Genomic DNA, 16535 nt, shown 5'->3' with positions numbered 1-16535 from the left:
AGTACAGGCCCAGGGGAATCAAGCACGCTGCATATGTTAACCCTTTCGTTCCCAGGATCATTCCTGTAACCCTCTCCAACAAAACTGCTTATATTTAGCCGTAAAATTACATATCCCTACAAAGGGAAAATAGGGGATTACTGACTCAGAGTTGTAATAATAACTGAACCTTTGATCAAGACAGAAACAAATCACTGTGGTCTGGTTAAATCCTGTGAGCACTGTGGGATCGGGACAGAGTGTGAAGTGGAACAACAGCGCTCCCTGGTGGTCACAGCCAAAAAGGGCAGGCTCATCTTCAACACAGGCTGGAGAGCCCAGGCACCCAGAGCCAGTTCCCCACGGTGGGGCCTGGGCCGATCAGTTTCCGTGGGTACGCGAACCGTAAAAGACTTACATTTCTCCTGCACCTCTCCACTCCTGGTGACCCAGGGCCATGTGACAATCCAAAACGCCTCACAGCTTTCCAATGCAAAGTCCAAAGCACCTTTACGTATTATCAGAGTATCTACACACTTTACAACCCAAGGTTCATCCTGCAGGCAGCCACAAGACAAGAAACCACAACAGAATTCATGAAAACCCCCGTCACCACAAAGGCCATCCAACGTGTGAAAAGAAAGAACGAATCGTACAAACAAGTAATACACAGAACATGAAGCAGCAAACACGAGGAAATCTACAGATGCTGGAAATTCAAACAACAACACAGACAAGATGGTGCCTAGCCTGCTGTGTTCTACCAGCATTTTGTGTGAACATGAAGCAGAGTCCCTGAAAGTAAGTCCACAGCCTCAGAGCCAGTTCAGAGGTAAGTGAAGTCGGTCCAGGAGGCCGATGGCTGCAGGCCGCAGCCTCAGAGCCAGTTCAGTGGTAAGTGAAGTCGGTCCAGGAAGCCTATGGCTGCAGGCCGCAGCCTCAGAGCCAGTTCAGTGGTAAGTGAAGTCGGTCCAGGAGGCCGATGGCTGCAGGCCAAAGCCACAGAGTCAGTTCAGCGGTAAGTGAAGTCGGTCCAGGAGGCCAATGGCTGCAGGCCACAGCCTCAGAGCCAGTTCAGAGGTAAGTGAAGTCGGTCCAGGAGGCCGATGGCTGCAGGCCGCAGCCACAGAGCCAGTTCAGAGGTAAGTGAAGTCGGTCCAGGAGGCCGATGGCTGCAGGCCGCAGCCTCAGAGCCAGTTCAGAGGTAAGTGAAGTCGGTCCAGGAGGCCGATGGCTACAGGCCACAGCCTCAGAGCCAGTTCAGAGGTAAGTGAAGTCGGTCCAGGAGGCCGATGGCTGCAGGCCGCAGCCTCAGAGCCAGTTCAGAGGTAAGTGAAGTCGGTCCAGGAGGCCGATGGCTGCAGGCCGCAGCCTCAGAGCCAGTTCAGCGGTAAGTGAAGTCGGTCCAGGAGGCCGATGGCTGCAGGCCTCAGCCTTAGAGCCAGTTCAGCGGTAAGTGAAGTCGGTCCAGGAGACCGATGGCTGCAGGCCACAGCCACAGAGCCAGTTCAGAGGTAAGTGAAGTCGGTCCAGGAGGCCGATGGCTGCAGGCCACAGCCTCAGAGCCAGTTCAGCGGTAAGTGAAGTCGGTCCAGGAGGCCGATGGCTGCAGGCCACAGCCACAGAGTCAGTTCAGAGGTAAGTGAAGTCGGTCCAGGAGGCCTATGGCTGCAGGCCGCAGCCTCAGAGCCAGTTCAGCGGTAAGTGAAGTCGGTCCAGGAGGCCGATGGCTGCAGGCCACAGCCTCAGAGCCAGTTCAGAGGTAAGTGAAGTCGGTCCAGGAGGCCTATGGCTGCAGGCCGCAGCCTCAGAGCCAGTTCAGTGGTAAGTGAAGTCGGTCCAGGAAGCCTATGGCTGCAGGCCGCAGCCTCAGAGCCAGTTCAGTGGTAAGTGAAGTCGGTCCAGGAGGCCGATGGCTGCAGGCCAAAGCCACAGAGTCAGTTCAGCGGTAAGTGAAGTCGGTCCAGGAGGCCAATGGCTGCAGGCCACAGCCTCAGAGCCAGTTCAGAGGTAAGTGAAGTCGGTCCAGGAGGCCGATGGCTGCAGGCCGCAGCCACAGAGCCAGTTCAGAGGTAAGTGAAGTCGGTCCAGGAGGCCGATGGCTGCAGGCCGCAGCCTCAGAGCCAGTTCAGAGGTAAGTGAAGTCGGTCCAGGAGGCCGATGGCTACAGGCCACAGCCTCAGAGCCAGTTCAGAGGTAAGTGAAGTCGGTCCAGGAGGCCGATGGCTGCAGGCCGCAGCCTCAGAGCCAGTTCAGAGGTAAGTGAAGTCGGTCCAGGAGGCCGATGGCTGCAGGCCGCAGCCTCAGAGCCAGTTCAGCGGTAAGTGAAGTCGGTCCAGGAGGCCGATGGCTGCAGGCCACAGCCTTAGAGCCAGTTCAGCGGTAAGTGAAGTCGGTCCAGGAGACCGATGGCTGCAGGCCACAGCCACAGAGCCAGTTCAGAGGTAAGTGAAGTCGGTCCAGGAGGCCGATGGCTGCAGGCCACAGCCTCAGAGCCAGTTCAGCGGTAAGTGAAGTCGGTCCAGGAGGCCGATGGCTGCAGGCCACAGCCACAGAGTCAGTTCAGAGGTAAGTGAAGTCGGTCCAGGAGGCCTATGGCTGCAGGCCACAGCCTCAGAGCCAGTTCAGTGGTAAGTGAAGTCGGTCCAGGAGGCCTATGGCTGCAGGCCACAGCCACAGAGTCAGTTCAGCGGTAAGTGAAGTCGGTCCAGGAGGCCGATGGCTGCAGGCCGCAGCCTCAGTGCCAGTTCAGAGGTAAGTGAAGTCGGTCCAGGAGGCCGATGGCTGCAGGCCGCAGCCTCAGAGCCAGTTCAGAGGTAAGTGAAGTCGGTCCAGGAGGCCGATGGCTGCAGGCCGCAGCCACAGAGCCAGTTCAGAGGTAAGTGAAGTCGGTCCAGGAGGCCGATGGCTGCAGGCCACAGCCTCAGAGCCAGTTCAGAGGTAAGTGAAGTCGGTCCAGGAGGCCGATGGCTGCAGGCCACAGCCTCAGAGCCAGTTCAGCGGTAAGTGAAGTCAGTCCAGGAGGCCGATGGCTGCAGGCCACAGCCACAGAGTCAGTTCAGAGGTAAGTGAAGTCGGTCCAGGAGGCCTATGGCTGCAGGCCGCAGCCTCAGAGCCAGTTCAGTGGTAAGTGAAGTCGGTCCAGGAGGCCTATGGCTGCAGGCCGCAGCCTCAGAGCCAGTTCAGAGGTAAGTGAAGTCGGTCCAGGAGGCCTATGGCTGCAGGCCGCAGCCTCAGAGCCAGTTCAGTGGTAAGTGAAGTCGGTCCAGGAGGCCGATGGCTGCAGGCCAAAGCCACAGAGTCAGTTCAGCGGTAAGTGAAGTCAGTCCAGGAGGCCAATGGCTGCAGGCCACAGCCTCAGAGCCAGTTCAGAGGTAAGTGAAGTCGGTCCAGGAGGCCGATGGCTGCAGGCCACAGCCACAGAGTCAGTTCAGCGGTAAGTGAAGTCGGTCCAGGAGGCCGATGGCTGCAGGCCGCAGCCTCAGAGCCAGTTCAGCGGTAAGTGAAGTCGGTCCAGGAGGCCGATGGCTGCAGGCCACAGCCTCAGAGCCAGTTCAGAGGTAAGTGAAGTCGGTCCAGGAGGCCGATGGCTGCAGGCCGCAGCCTCAGAGCCAGTTCAGAGGTAAGTGAAGTCGGTCCAGGAGGCCGATGGCTGCAGGCCGCAGCCACAGAGCCAGTTCAGAGGTAAGTGAAGTCGGTCCAGGAGGCCGATGGCTGCAGGCCACAGCCTCAGAGCCAGTTCAGAGGTAAGTGAAGTCGGTCCAGGCCGATGGCTGCAGGCCACAGCCTCAGAGCCAGTTCAGAGGTAAGTGAAGTCGGTCCAGGAGGCCGATGGCTGCAGGCCACAGCCTTAGAGCCAGTTCAGCGGTAAGTGAAGTCGGTCCAGGAGACCGATGGCTGCAGGCCACAGCCACAGAGCCAGTTCAGAGGTAAGTGAAGTCGGTCCAGGAGGCCGATGGCTGCAGGCCACAGCCTCAGAGCCAGTTCAGAGGTAAGTGAGGTCGGTCCAGGAGGCCGATGGCTGCAGGCCACAGCCTCAGAGCCAGTTCAGCGGTAAGTGAAGTCGGTCCAGGAGGCCGATGGCTGCAAGCCGCAGCCTCAGAGTCAGTTCAGAGGTAAGTGAAGTCGGTCCAGGAGGCCGATGGCTGCAGGCCACAGCCTCAGAGCCAGTTCAGCCGTAAGTGAAGTCGGTCCAGGAGGCCGATGGCTGCAGGCCACAGCCTCAGAGCCAGTTCAGAGGTAAGTGAAGTCGGTCCAGGAGGCCGATGGCTGCAGGCCACAGCCTCAGAGCCAGTTCAGCGGTGAAATGAGTGAAACCCCACAGAGTGGTGAGCTGAACTGTGTTGCCAATGGGACGGAAAACTTGTGCACAGCAAGAGGAACGTGACAATGGCCAGTTGATTCGTTCCTAGTGATGCATCATCAATAACTCTCGGGAGGCGAACGATAGGCTTTTATTAGCTGCAAGAGACCGCGATTAGTGGCAAGAGCCCACCACACAACATCCTGTAGACTGAGGGAGGAGCAGTGCCTCCAACCGCCTTTGTACAGGGGTCTGTGGGAGGAGCCACGGGAGCATTCAGCAGGGGGCGTGTCCAGACAGGGATATGTAGTTCACCACACCTAGTAAATGGCTTATTTTAAATATTGGTTGTATGGGCTTTATTGGTTTAACGGAACAATCCACACCTTCAGAACCACAACATCATTTATTATCACCGTTAACTATAACATGAGCCCTGATAAAGGTTCTCGGCCTGAAACAATGACTGTTCACTCTCTTCCATCGATGCTGCCTGACCTGCTGAGTTCCTCCTGCATTCTGTGTGTGTTGCTCAGGATTTCCAGCCTCTGCAGAATCCCTTGTGCTTGCTTAGTGGCAGCAAAGTAGTTCAGGCCTAAAATTACTATAAATTACAAATAAATAGATAATGCAAATAAAGGGATCGTGGTAGTGTACATGGGTATATTCAGGAATCTGGCGGCAGAGGGGACAACACTGAGCCTGCATCTTCAGGTTCGGTACCTCCCCCCAATAGTGGTCATGAGAAGAGGGCATGTCCCTGGCGATGAATTCACCTCCTCATGAAGGTGTTCTCAGTGGTAGGGAAATTTAGTAAAGTTGGAGTGTCACAGTAGCACGACAGTTAGTGCAAAGATATTAGTTTGTATGTCCATCCCGTGAACGCATTGTGCTCCAGTTTCTCAGTTTCCTCCCACAGTCCGAAGACACACTGGCTAATAGATTAATTGGTCATTGTAAATTGCCCTGTGATGAGGCTGGGGCTAAACCGGTGGGTTTCTGTGGATGCGTCTCAGTGGGCCGAAAGGGTCTGTTCCACGCTGTATCTCTAAAATGAAGTGGTAAATCAGTTTACTATTGTCACATGTACCAAGGTGCAATAAAAAATTTGACTCATATACCATTCATTCAGAACATCACAACAGTTCCTTGAGGCAGTACAGAGGAAAATAATAACACAGACACAGAGAATGGACAGTGCAAGTGGACAATAAAGTGCAAGGTCACATCAAGGTGGATTGTGAGATCAAGAATCTATCTTATATGATGAAAGCAGTCAATGGTTTTATCCTGTAGGGTAGAAGCTGTCCTGGAGCCTGGGGGTGCGTGCTTCTAGTCTTTTGCATCTTCTGTCCGATGGGAGAGGGGAGAGGAGAGACTTTGATTATGATGCTGCTTTACTGAGGCAGTGAGGAGTTTTTAACTGAGTCCGTGGAGGGAAGGCTGGCTTCTGTGATCTGGTGAGCTGTGTCCACAACTCTGCTGTTTATTGAGGTCATGTGCAGAGCAGTTGTTGCACTGAGCTGTGATGCATCCAGATCAGATGCTCTCTGTGGTGCATCAATGAGGGTCGATGGAGACATGACAAATTCCTGTAGGCCCCTGGGGAAGTGGAGACGTTACAGATTCCTGTAGGCCCCTGGGGAAGTGGAGACGTTACAGATTCCTGTAGGCCCCTGGGGAAGTGGAGACGTTACAGATTCCTGTAGGCCCCTGGGGAAGTGGAGACGTTACAGATTCCTGTAGGCCCCTGGGGAAGTGGAGACGTTACAGATTCCTGTAGGCCCCTGGGGAAGTGGAGACGTTACAGATTCCTGTAGGCCCCTGGGGAAGTGGAGACGTTACAGATTCCTGTAGGCCCCTGGGGAAGTGGAGACGTTACAGATTCCTGTAAGCCCCTGGAGAAGTGGAGACGTTACAGATTCCTGTAGGCCCCTGGGGAAGTGGAGACGTTACAGATTCCTGTAGGCCCCTGGAGAAGTGGAGACGTTACAGATTCCTGTAAGCCCCTGGGGAAGTGGAGACGTTACAGATTCCTGTAGGCCCCTGGGGAAGTGGAGACGTTACAGATTCCTGTAAGCCCCTGGGGAAGTGGAGACGTTACAGATTCCTGTAGGCCCCTGGAGAAGTGGAGACGTTACAGATTCCTGTAGGCCCCTGGAGAAGTGGAGACGTTACAGATTCCTGTAGGCTCCTGGGGAAGTGGAGACGTTACAGATTCCTGTGGGCCCCTGGGGAAGTGGAGACATTATAGATTCCTGTAGGCTCCTGGGGAAGTGGAGACGTTACAGATTCCTGTAGGCCCCTGGAGAAGTGGAGACGTTACAGATTCCTGTAGGCTCCTGGGGAAGTGGAGACGTTACAGATTCCTGTGGGCCCCTGGGGAAGTGGAGACATTATAGATTCCTGTAGGCTCCTGGGGAAGTGGAGACGTTACAGATTCCTGTAGGCCCCTGGAGAAGTGGAGACGTTACAGATTCCTGTAGGGTCCTGGGGAAGTGGAGACGTTACAGATTCCTGTGGGCCCCTGGGGAAGTGGAGACATTATAGATTCCTGTAGGCTCCTGGGGAAGTGGAGACGTTACAGATTCCTGTAGGCCCCTGGAGAAGTGGAGACGTTACAGATTCCTGTAGGGTCCTGGGGAAGTGGAGACGTTACAGATTCCTGTAAGCCCCTGGGGAAGTGGAGACGTTACAGATTCCTGTAGGCCCCTGGAGAAGTGGAGACGTTACAGATTCCTGTAGGCCCCTGGAGAAGTGGAGACGTTACAGATTCCTGTAGGCCCCTGGAGAAGTGGAGACGTTACAGATTCCTGTAGGGTCCTGGGGAAGTGGAGATGTTACAGATTCCTGTGGGCCCCTGGGGAAGTGGAGACATTATAGATTCCTGTAGGCTCCTGGGGGAGTGGAGACGTTACAGATTCCTGTAGGCCCCTGGGGAAGTGGAGACGTTACAGATTCCTGTAGGGTCCTGGGGAAGTGGAGACGTTACAGATTCCTGTAAGCCCCTGGGGAAGTGGAGACGTTACAGATTCCTGTAGGCCCCTGGAGAAGTGGAGATGTTACAGATTCCTGTAGGCCCCTGGAGAAGTGGAGACGTTACAGATTCCTGTAGGCTCCTGGGGAAGTGGAGACGTTACAGATTCCTGTGGGCCCCTGGGGAAGTGGAGACATTATAGATTCCTGTAGGCTCCTGGGGAAGTGGAGACGTTACAGATTCCTGTAGGCCCCTGGAGAAGTGGAGACGTTACAGATTCCTGTAGGGTCCTGGGGAAGTGGAGACGTTACAGATTCCTGTGGGCCCCTGGGGAAGTGGAGACATTATAGATTCCTGTAGGCTCCTGGGGGAGTGGAGACGTTACAGATTCCTGTAGGCCCCTGGGGAAGTGGAGACGTTACAGATTCCTGTAGGGTCCTGGGGAAGTGGAGACGTTACAGATTCCTGTGGGCCCCTGGGGAAGTGGAGACATTATAGATTCCTGTAGGCTCCTGGGGGAGTGGAGACGTTACAGATTCCTGTAGGCCCCTGGGGAAGTGGAGACATTGGTGAACTTTTCTGGCCATGATATCCACATGGTTGGACTTGGACAGGGTATCGGTGAAGTTCTGTGGCCGTGATATCCACATGGTTGGACCTGGAAAGGGTATTGGTGAAGTTCTCTCCTTGGGTGAAGCTCTTCACCCTCTCAACCTCAACACTGTTGATGTCGACAGGAATATGCACACGCCACCACCCGCACCCCGAAGCTGATGACCAGCTGTTTAAGTTTGCTGACATTGCATTGAAGTTTATTATCAGGACACCATGTCCCCACTCATCGTTATTTGAGATATGGCTCACTACGGTGCAAACTTGTAGAGGGATTAGAGCAGAACATGGCCATGTGATTATGAGCGTACAGGGAGTTCAGTATGGAGCTGGGGACCTAGCCTTGTGGAACATCAACGTTTGGGATAAAGCATGGTTGAGATACTCCTGCCTGTCACCTCTGCACTCTGAACTGATCGTGGCCTGTTGGTCAAGAGTACATGGTGATGGAGCTGTCTGAGTTTACAACCATGCTGGAGAACTGCCAACCACTGCTGCCAAACGTATAGTTCAATTACCCCACACTGCTTAATTCTACCTCCAAACCAAAATACACAACCCGGATTGTCTGGGTAGGCCTATTGCCTCTGCCTGCTCCTGCCCTGCTGAACTCAAGGCCTCATACCTCAAATGCATCCAATCCCGCCTGGTTTAGTCCCTTCCCACCTACATCCGCAACACTCCTCATGCGCTCGATCTCTGCAGGAACTTTCAGTTCCCTGGCCCTGGCCAGCCTGCCTTTCACCACAGATGTTTAGTCCCTGTGCACCTCTGTCCCCGTCAAGAAGTCCTCAAAACTCTTTGCTTCTTTCCTGACAAAAGAACCAGCCAACCCCTTCCCCCCACCACTACCCTCCTCCGACTGGCAGAACTGGTTGTACCCTGAATAATTCTTCTTTCAGCTCCTCCTGCTTTCTCAAACTCAAAGGGTACCCATGGGCCACAACTATAACTGGCTACGTAGAACAGTCCTTGTTCCAAGCCTTCCCTGGTAACGCTCTCCAATTCTTCCTGCGCTACATTGACGACTGCATTCGTGCTGGTTCCTGCACCCATGCTGAGCTCCTCAATTTCATTAACTTTGCCTCCAACTTCCACTCTGCCCTTAAATAAACTTGGTCCATTTCTGCCACCTCCTTCCCCTTTCTCGATCTCTCTGCCTCCATCACCAACGTCTTTTATAAACCCACTGATTCCCGTGGTTATCTGGACTATACATCTCCGGTAAAAATGCCATTCCCTTTTCTGACGAATCCTGACGGAGGGTCTCGCCCCGAAAAGTCGACAGTGCTTCTCCCTATAGATGCTGCCTGGCCTGGTGCATTCCACCTACATTTTGTGTGTGTTGCCTGAATTCTCAGCATCTGCAGATTTCCTCGTGTTTCCCCTTTCTCAGTTTCATTGTCTCCACTGCACCTGCTCTCAGGATGTGGCTTTCCATTCCAGGGCACCAGAGATGTCCTCCTCTTTTAAAGAATGGGATTCCCCTCCCTTTACGATTCATGCTGCCCTCACCCACATCTCCTCCTTTTCCTGTACATCTGCACTCACCCCATCTTCCCACCGTCGTCAGAGTGATAGAGTCTCTCTTGTCCTTACCTACCAGCCCATCAGCCTCCGCATCCAACACGTTGCCCTCTGCAACATCTCCGCCACCTCCAAAGGGATCCGACCACTAAACGTACATTTACCTCTCCCCCCCATCTGCTTTCTGCAGGGAACACTCCCTCCATCGTTGTCCATTCATCCCTCCCCACTAATCTCCCTCCTGGTACTTACCCCTGCAAGTGACAGAGATGCCACACCTGCCCATTCTCCTCCATTCAGGGCCCAAGCAGTCCTCCAGGTGAGGCAACACTCAACCTTTGACACTGCTGTGGTCGTCTGTTGTGTCTAGTGCTCCCAATGTGGCCTCCTCAACATTGGTGAGACCTGTTGTAAACTGGGGGACCGAGCACCTCTGCACCATCCACCACAAACTGCTCTTCCCGAGGAGCAAACATTTTAATTCTGATTCTCATTCCCATTCCGACATGTTGATACATGTCCTCCGCTTGTGCCAAGATGAGGCCAACCTCGGTGGAGGAGCAACACCCTATATTCCGTCTGGGTTCTTTCCAACCTGATGGCATGAATATCGATTTCTTCTTCTGGTGAACAAACAACCACCACCCCCGGTCTCTATCCCCCACTCTGACCTTTTACTTTTTCTCACCTGCCTATTATTTCCCCGAGTCCCCTTCCCCTTCCTTTCTCCTATGGTCCACTCTCCTCTCCTATCAGAATCCTTCTTCTCCAGCCCTGGACCTTTCCCACTCACCTGGCTTCACCCCTCACCTTCCAGCCAGCCTCTTTCCCTTCCCCCTACCCTGACATCTTCCCCCTTCCTTCTCAGTCCTGAAGAATGGTCTTGGCCCAAAATGTCCACCACTTATTCTCTTCCATAGATGCTGCCTGACCTTCTGAGTTCCCCCAGCAACATTTTGTATTAATTTAGAAATCCAGCATCTGCAGACTTTCTTGTGTTTACAACCCTCTGCGCATTTATCCAATCCTCTACATTGGCCCTCCCCCACCAGACGGTGATGCAGTCAGATTGTTCTCCATGGTACACCTGTAGAAATTTGCCAGAGTCTTTGGTGACATTCCACATCTCCTCAAACTCCTAATGAAGTGGAGCTGCTGTCTTGCCTTCCTTGTTCTTCAGAGTTGGGGGAGGAGTGGAGACAGTGGTTGATCATGGTGCAGCCTGTTGGATGGGTGGGGAACTCTCCACTCCGAACGTCAAGGCTGTGATCGCCAAGTCCTAAGGTCGATACCTGGAGACTGGTGAAGTCCGGAGGGCAAAGTGAAAGTTTGTGGAAGGCCAAAGCTCAGCAAGATTGGGGGTAGAATGCCCGAAGATCGAGTCGGCAAGTCCAGGCCAGGGAACGAGATTTGAGATTCGAGACCAGATTCCTATCGGTCTGAGAGTCAGGGGCCAAGGGCTGGAGAACTGGAAGTCTGGAGCTGGCCTGTCTGTGGAAGGTTCAAACGCTTTAGACCCCACACCACCAGGTTCAGGAAGAAAAAGGTTGTTAACCTACAACCGTTAGGCTCCTGAACCAGTGAGTCAACTTCACTCAACCCAGCATAGACCTGTTCCCACAACCAATGGACTCACTTCCAAGGTCTCTTCATCCCATGTTCTCGTTATTTATTACTGATTTATTTATTATCATTTTGTTTGTGTTTTCTTTTTATATTTGCACACTGTTGTCTTACGCACACTGGTTGTCCATCCTGTCGTGTGTGGTTTCTCATTGATTCTATTGTGTTTCTTTTGTATTTGCTGTGAATGCCCACAAGAAAATGAATCTCAGGGCTGTATATGGTGACACAGACGTGCAGTACTTTGATAACAAATTTACTTTGAACTCATTAACACTGGCTTGCACCTGGCATACTCTGCTGTTCAAGAAACCATTTATTTCAGTCGCATTCGAGAGCAAAAGCAACAGGCAGAGAGCAAAATGTAAGGGCATTGTTCATCACAGTGAAATCCCTGACACTTCCCGGGGATGGGTGGGAGTGTTAATGTGTTAGACGTTGTATTAACTGGTCTGAAAATATTAAAACGCTTTCTTTAAATATAATTCATATTGTGCAGCATTTTAACAAGATGAGTGTCGGAGCAAGTGGTTTCCCAAAGCCTGTCCACTCCCTAAAAGTTAAAGATTTATTTGTCACATGTACTTCAAAACATTCAGGAAAATGTGTCATTGCATCAATGACCAACACAGTTGAGGATGCGCTGGGGGCAGTCGGCAAATTACAAACTCTACGCCGTACATTTTTGGAACGTGGGAGGAAACCCACAGGGTCACGGGGAGAATGTACAAGCTCCTCACAGCCAGCAGCAGGAATTGAACCCGGGTTGCTCGCATTGTAAGGCCTTACGCTAACCGCTAGCCGAGCCCCCCACCCCCACCCCCGAGTCCACAAGGCTCAGGTCAGGAGTGTGATGGGTTCTCCGCTGGTCTGGGGAGGTGACTCCAGCAACTCTCGAGTAGTTCGACACTGTCCAGGACAAAGCAGCCCGCTCGATCGGCACAATGTGCACCGTCAACAAAACGCACCACGGTAACTCACCCGGGCTACTCCGACAGACCCTCCCAAACCCACCACCTCTCCCACCCAGAACACACAAAACGCTGGAGGAACCCAGCGGGCCAGGCAGCATCTGTGGAAAAGAGTACCGTCGACGTTTCGGGCCGAGACCCTTCATCAGGTCTGGAGAAAGCACGTGAGAAGTCAGCGTAAGAAGGTGTAGGGAGGGAAGGAGGAAGTACAAGGTAGGAGGTGATAGGTGAAACTGGGAAAGGGGGACGGGTGAAAGCCGGGAAGTTGATTGGTGAAAGAGATAAAGGACTGGAGAAGGGGAATCTGATAGGAGAGGACAGAAGGTCATGGAAGAAAGGGAAGGGAGAGGAGCTCCAGAGGGAGGTGATGGGCAGCTAAGGACATGAGAAGAGAGGGACAAGCGGATGAGGAATAGAGAATGGGAGGGTGGGGTCATTACCAGGAGTTCGAGAAATCGAAGTTCATGCCATTAGGCTGGAGGCTACCCAAATGGAATATAAAGTGTTGCTCCTTCAACTTCATCAATTTTGCCTCCAACATCCATCCTGCCCTCAAAGTTACCTGGTTCATTTCTGACACCCCTCCCCTTTCTTGATCTCTCTGTCTCTATGTCTGGAGACAGCTTATCTATTGCTATATTTTATAAATCCACTGATTCTCACAGTTACCTGAACGATACCTCTTCCCACCTTGTTACTTGTAAAAACGTCATCCCCTTCTCTCAATCCCACCATCTCCGCTGCATCTCTCTCAGGGTGAAGCTTTTCATTCTAGAACTAAGGAGATGTCCACCTTGTTCAAAGAAAGGGGCTTCCCTTCCTCCACCATCAAGGCTGACCTCAACCGCATCTCTTCAATTTCATGCACATCTCCTCTCATTCCATCCTTCCACTACCTCACTAGGGATAGGACCTCACCTACCACGCAACCAGCCTTTGCTTCCAGCACATAATTCTCCGAAACTTCTGCCTTCTGCAAGAGATCCCCACCAAGCACATCCTTCTCTGTCTCCCCCCGCCCCCTCTTTCCACAGGGATTGCTCCCTACCCGACTGCCTTGTGCATTTGTCCCTCTACACTGATCTCCTTCCTGGCATATATCCTTGTACGTGGAACAAGTGCTACACCTTCTCCCTCATCACCATTCAGGACCCCAAACAGTCCTTCCAGGAGAGGCGACGGTTCACCGGTGAGTCTGTTGGGGTCATTTATTGCATCCGGAGCTCCCGGTGTGGCCTCCTGTATATCGGTTACACCTGACATGGACTGAGCACCCATGCTCTGTCTGCCAGCAAAAAGCAGGATCTCCCAGTGGTCACCTATTTCCATTTGACTTCCCATTCCGACACGCCAGTCCATGAGCTCCTCTACTGCCGCCGTGCGGGCACATTCAGGCTAGAGGAGCAACGCTTTGCATTCTGTCTGGGTAGCCTCCAACATGATGGCGTGAACATCAATTCCTTGTGCTTCCGGTAATTGCCCCCCCTCCCCTTCACCATTCCCCATTCCCATCTCCCCCTCTCACCTTGCTCCCTACCTGCCCATCACCTCCCTCTGCTGCTCCTCCCCTTCTGTTTTGTCCATGGCCTTCTGCCCCATCCTGTCAGATTTCCCATTCTCTAGCCCTTTATCTCTCCCACCAATCGACCTCCTGGCTCTTTACTTCTCCCCTGCCTCTGTCTTGGTTTCATCTACTAACTTGTATTGCCTCCTCCATTCCCCCCACCCCACCTTCTTACTCTGGCTTCTCCCCTTCCCTTCCAGTTCTGAAGAAGGGTTTTGGCCCCAAATGCCAACTGCTTACTCTTTTTCTTGGATGCTGCCTGTCCTGCTGAGTTCCTCCAGCATTTTGTGTCCGCATTTCCAGCATCTGGAGGCTTTCTCTTGTTTGTGATCTCTCCCACCCCCAGGGAAGAGGGGCTCTACCACCCGCAGGTTCCCCTCCCAGTCACACTGTCCCCACTTGGAAATATATCGCTGTCCCTGGGTCTGAAACATGGAACTCCCTTCTGAGTTTTGCACAGTGGGGGAATGGAGAAACAGCAGGTAGGTGGAGGTGAGTCCATGGCCAGATCAGCCATGATCTTACTGAATGATGCAGCAGGCTCGACGGGTCAGATGTCCATCTCCTGCTCCTGTTATGTTCACCGTAGGGGCATCTTCACAATAGGTGATAAATGCTGGCTTGCCAGTGACACCCAGATCTCCCAATGTGCGGTCACTCCTCTCTCTCTATAAGACCCCTCACTCACTGACATGTGAAACAGGCTGGCTGTTAATCAGTCTTTATTGTTGATACACCAACCAACAATTTTTGCACACACATCTTGGCTCTTACTGATTGAAACTGTCCAAAATTGGCAGCCTGATGTCTATGAGTGTGAGAGTCCGGGGCCAAGGACTGGAATCCTGGCAGGATGGACAATGGAGGCAAAGTTGATGAGGTTGAAGGAGCAACGACTTATGTTCCATTGGGGTAGTGCTGTGCTGGGGTTGGAGGTGTGTATGTGATGTTGAAAGGCCTTGCTTTTCTTTTGTTTTGCTGTTGTTCTGCTGAGCATCGTGGGTATGACATGTTGGCACCAGGATGCGTGGTGACACTTGTGAGTTGCCCCCAGCACACCCTTGGGTGGGTTATTTGTTAACGCAGACGGTACACTTCATTGTATGTTTTGATGTACATGAATCTGAATCTGAAGCAGATCACAAAAAAATTAGAAAACGAAAGCATTTTAACATTGTCAGGTTATAGCATCTGTGGTCAGAGGTCTGTGTGGGTGGGTGGGTGGGGGGGAGAAATGAGGCTTGTTTGACTGTGAGGGCTATGTAGGAAGGAAGTGTAGATTGATTTGGAGTAGGTTGAAGGGTTGGCACAACATTGTGGGCTGAAGGGACTGTACTGATCTATGAAACCGAGGAACATCGTTCCTCTGGAATCAATCTCACAGTCACCACGTGGAAAAACAAAGTGTGGGATACTCTCTAACACCCAGAAAACTCACCCCCACCAACACTGTACGGTCAATAGTGTCTGTGGGATCTCACTGTGCATCGATTGGCCGTTGTGTTTTCTACATTTGATTGGTGATCACACTGTGAAGACCCTCCAGCCACCGTGAAGTTCCTCGGGACTTTCTGGAGACGTTTGCCGAGTCCACAGCCGTCTGCTCGGACGCTGTCCGTCTGAAGCAGCTGACTGGAGACCGAGGCTGGTTAAATCACGTGTGCACTGGAGCTCAGGTGTGCAAAAGTAAGCCCCCAGGAGGAGAGTCCGTCCACAGTCCCTCCCTGCGGCTCGTTCTGGGAGCTAGGACAAGGCTCCAGCAAGGAGGAGTGGCAGCAAGATGAGATGACAGGAGGAGACAGATCTCGAAGCTGATATCAGCCCCTTCTGAATAGCGTAGTACCGCGCCACCTCCCTGTTGGGGTTTGGCATCTCATTCGCGTTGAACCACAGGACGATACACTTCCCGCTCCCCCGATCGTGAGAGGTGTACTTGTAGGAGTGGCTCCACACCTTCTCACAGAGGTCCTGGGGAGTCGGGAACACTGCTGAAAACTTCCGACACTTGGAGTTTTCCGGACACCGGTTGACACCTGACGAGAGAGTTAACAAAGAAGATGAAAGAGGAGACTGAGAGACAAAATCTCACGCACACGTATACGCACACCACATACATATACACATATACACCACAAGTACACGCATATCACATGCACATACATACACCACACACACGTACACGTATATACACGCAGCACACACACACACACGTACATGCACACACCATACACATATTCACATATACACACCACAAATACTTACAATGCCTATAAAATGTATTCACCCCCTCTTGGAAATTTCATGTTTTATTGTTTTACAACATTGAATCACAGTGGATTTAATTTGGCTCTTTTGACTCTAGTCAATAGAAAAGACTCTTTCGTGTCAAAGTGAAAACTGATCTCCACAATTAATTACAAATATAAAACACAAAATAATTGATTGCATAAGTATTCACCCCCTTCAAGTCAGTATTTAGTAGATGCACCTTTGGCAGCAATTACAGCCTTGAGTCTGTGTGGATTGACAAAAAAGAGTCTTTTTCTGTTGAGCAGTGTCAAGAAAGCCAAATTAAATCCATTGTGATTCCGTGTTGTAAAACAATAAAACATAAAAACTTCCGGGGGGGAATACTTTTTATAGGCACTGTATACACTGCACCCCCCCCCCACACACACACATGCACGCACACACACACACACACACACACACACACACGCAAGCACAAAGTGCTGGAGAACCAATTACCAAGATGAATATGTAAGACTTTTATGGCGCCAGCTGGGGCACAGGTGACTCTGACCATACAATATAAAGTTGTTACGAGTGCCCAGTGGGGCACACAGGAACACCATTATACTCACTGGCCGTACAATATGGAACCAGGATGCTTAGGAGATCTGACAACACAGACAAGGTGATGAGGGAGGGCTTTGTCACAACTACCTTCATTGGACAAGACACTCAGTACAAGAGTTG

At 52.2% G+C, this 16535-nt stretch overlaps 1 protein-coding gene across 1 annotated transcript in view; it reads right to left on the bottom strand.

Moving 5' to 3' along the window:
• Positions 1-11319: 11319 nt before the first annotated feature.
• LOC132391007 (folate receptor gamma-like) overlaps positions 11320-16535 on the bottom strand; it is a 36589-nt gene continuing 31373 nt past the window's right edge. Inside the window, exon 5 of the mRNA XM_059963611.1 lies at positions 11320-15589. Within this exon, the coding sequence (XP_059819594.1) occupies positions 15300-15589 (290 nt within the window). The 3' untranslated portion in view covers positions 11320-15299. The remainder of the gene's footprint in view (positions 15590-16535) is intronic.

The sequence above is a fragment of the Hypanus sabinus genome, chromosome 3 (genome assembly GCF_030144855.1).
Source record: "Hypanus sabinus isolate sHypSab1 chromosome 3, sHypSab1.hap1, whole genome shotgun sequence".
Lineage (NCBI taxonomy): Eukaryota > Metazoa > Chordata > Chondrichthyes > Myliobatiformes > Dasyatidae > Hypanus > Hypanus sabinus.
This window is presented reverse-complemented; position numbering and strand designations above follow the sequence as displayed.